Below are 2,270 nucleotides of genomic sequence, written 5' to 3'. Positions count from 1 at the left end.
TTCTATTGGTGTGAAGCCCAGGCCTGGGAAGAGTTCCAGAAGCAACAGCTAACCTATGCTACATCCCGATGCTACATGGTCTAGAGCCAAGGCAGCAAAAACTCTGTGATCAAAGACAGTCTGCAAATCCCACAGCCTGCTACATGGCTTGGAAAGGAAGCAGGTGGCATTGGGCCAAATGCTCGGCATGGCCAGAGCTCACCTGAAAACCACAAAGGGTTGCAAAGATGTGCAAGAAGAGCTGGAGGGGTGTGGGGGTAGCTGAGCTATGCTCAGGGCAAACAGACAGGGATGAGACTTGAGGTGGGATGTGGGAGGAAATGAGGGCTCCAAAAACAGATGGAGCAGGTGTTGAAAACCAGCAGACAAACAGGACTCATTGGCACCAAGGTCTGGGCCCAGGGGGGCAGCCGAAGGGGTGAGTCGGGCAGGAGACATTGACGTAGTCATCAGTGTTCTCCATTTTGGCAGCTGGCTGGTGGTAGAAGCTCATATATTCACAGCTGGTCTTCAGAGATGAGACATGGGGCCAAGGAGCTTCAGACACCTGGGAACAACCAAAGAAGCATCACTGGATCTGGCTTGGGTGATTTTAGTATCTCTCCAGGCAGATTTTAGTATCCCCAGGCTCAGCCTTGGGGATTTTCAGGGTGGCACCTCACCCTAGATAACTGGAAATTACTTAGATCTAACGTGGGCAGGAAATTCCTTAAACAGGGTTCAGATTAAAATCAGGGGGATAAGCACCAATCTGAAAGAGACCCAGCTGTCGGAGGAGTTTCCCCTCTGGGATTAGATGATGTGACTTGTATAATAAATATGCATCTTCTTAGGGAGTTATTCAGAAGCAGGGTGAGTCATCCCCTGCAGCTCTATAAGGGCTTGGAGAGGCTGTGACGTGGCATGACAGTTCATTCCAGGAAGGGGCTGGGTGGTGAAGAGGAAGGAGGCAGGGCCACGTGGGTACAGTAGTTCTCATCATCAGACAGAAACTTCAGAATCATCTGCCTTAAGGATGGGTCAGTTCTCAGGACATAGGGCTGAGCCATGACCCTAACATGGCACATTTATTGTACCAACCACCCAAGAAGGCTTTGGTGCAGATGGTCACATATTTAAGCACAAGTGCTGAGTACTAGAAGTCCGGCCCCCTGAACACAGTAGGCACTCAGTAAGTAGTCACTGAACTGTTCATTGCATATTATAGTTCAGCATTTGAGATTAATTTATTTGGCTTAAAAAATTAAAAATATTCCCTGTGAAGCTTAAAATATTCAGTCATTAATCCTATGCACCTTGTCGTGAACTTGTTCCTTCAAGATTTTTGTCCCTTATAGTGGGAATAAGAGTTTCGAGTAGAGAGGAGTGGTAAAATTTGAGCAAGCTATAGGCCCAGGTGAGGACATGTGTGGTCACAGGACAGTTCAGGAGGAAAGGGTGTGTGTAAGGGTAGAATGTGTAGAGCAGATGGGCACTGCTGGACCTACCTAAACTACTGAGAATACTCTCTAGCAGAGGTGGGTGAAGGGAGCACAAGAAGCTGGAGGTGACTGTGGCAGAGCTGTCACCTGTGACTGGGCATCACTCTCCTCTTTTTAGCAAGGCACATGATTGCACAGCCAGGGACTACATTTCTCAGGCCCCCTTGAAGGTGGGTGTGGCTACATGACTATGTTGTGGCCACTGGGATGAGAGAGGAAGTGATGTGTGAACCTTCAGGATCATGGTCTTAAAGAAGCATTCTCCTGCCTCTATGGGCTGGATTGCAGACATGGTGCTGGCTACTGACCATTGACCATGGACCAGGTGACTCCAGAGGATGGTGGAAGAACAAGACAGAAGGCATTTGAGTCCCCGGATGACTTCATGGCTTAGGCCACTTCTTTCTGGTCCTTGCTTTTACTTGGGAGGAAATCAGGCTTTGATCTGAGCCCTGTGGTTTAGGGTCTGTTGCATTAGCTTAGTCTATACCCTAATTTAAAAAGGTCACACTTAGTTTTTCATAGTTCCTGAGGAAATAGTGTTTTAGCTACTGTGGGCTACTTTAGAGAATAAAATCTTTTCTTAATTTGGGAAAACAAAGACGAACAGATAGTTTAAAGGCTTTTTACCCATCGGCCACTGGCCATCAGTAAAAACACAAGTTCTCTATGTCCATTCCTCCATTAAGAGGAGCCCTCCTTACCCCAGGCGTTGAACCCTCTCCACATCTTGACATCTGTCAGGTCATCCTCTAGGCCTGGCTTAACTGCCTCCAGTGATGGGTAAGC

The 2,270-nt window shown here is 47.8% G+C and overlaps 1 protein-coding gene across 1 annotated transcript in view; it reads right to left on the bottom strand.

Moving 5' to 3' along the window:
• Window positions 1–8: 8 nt before the first annotated feature.
• FCMR (Fc fragment of IgM receptor) overlaps window positions 9–2,270 on the bottom strand; it is a 14,546-nt gene continuing 12,284 nt past the window's right edge. The window contains exons 7-8 of the mRNA XM_011385001.2: window positions 1,790–1,862; window positions 9–547 (exon numbers count right to left, since the gene is read on the bottom strand). Of these exons, the coding sequence (XP_011383303.1) occupies window positions 377–547; window positions 1,790–1,862 (244 nt within the window). The 3' untranslated portion in view covers window positions 9–376. The remainder of the gene's footprint in view (window positions 548–1,789; window positions 1,863–2,270) is intronic.

The sequence above is a fragment of the Pteropus vampyrus genome, unplaced genomic scaffold (assembly GCF_000151845.1).
Source record: "Pteropus vampyrus isolate Shadow unplaced genomic scaffold, Pvam_2.0 Scaffold640, whole genome shotgun sequence".
NCBI lineage: Eukaryota > Metazoa > Chordata > Mammalia > Chiroptera > Pteropodidae > Pteropus > Pteropus vampyrus.
This window is presented reverse-complemented; position numbering and strand designations above follow the sequence as displayed.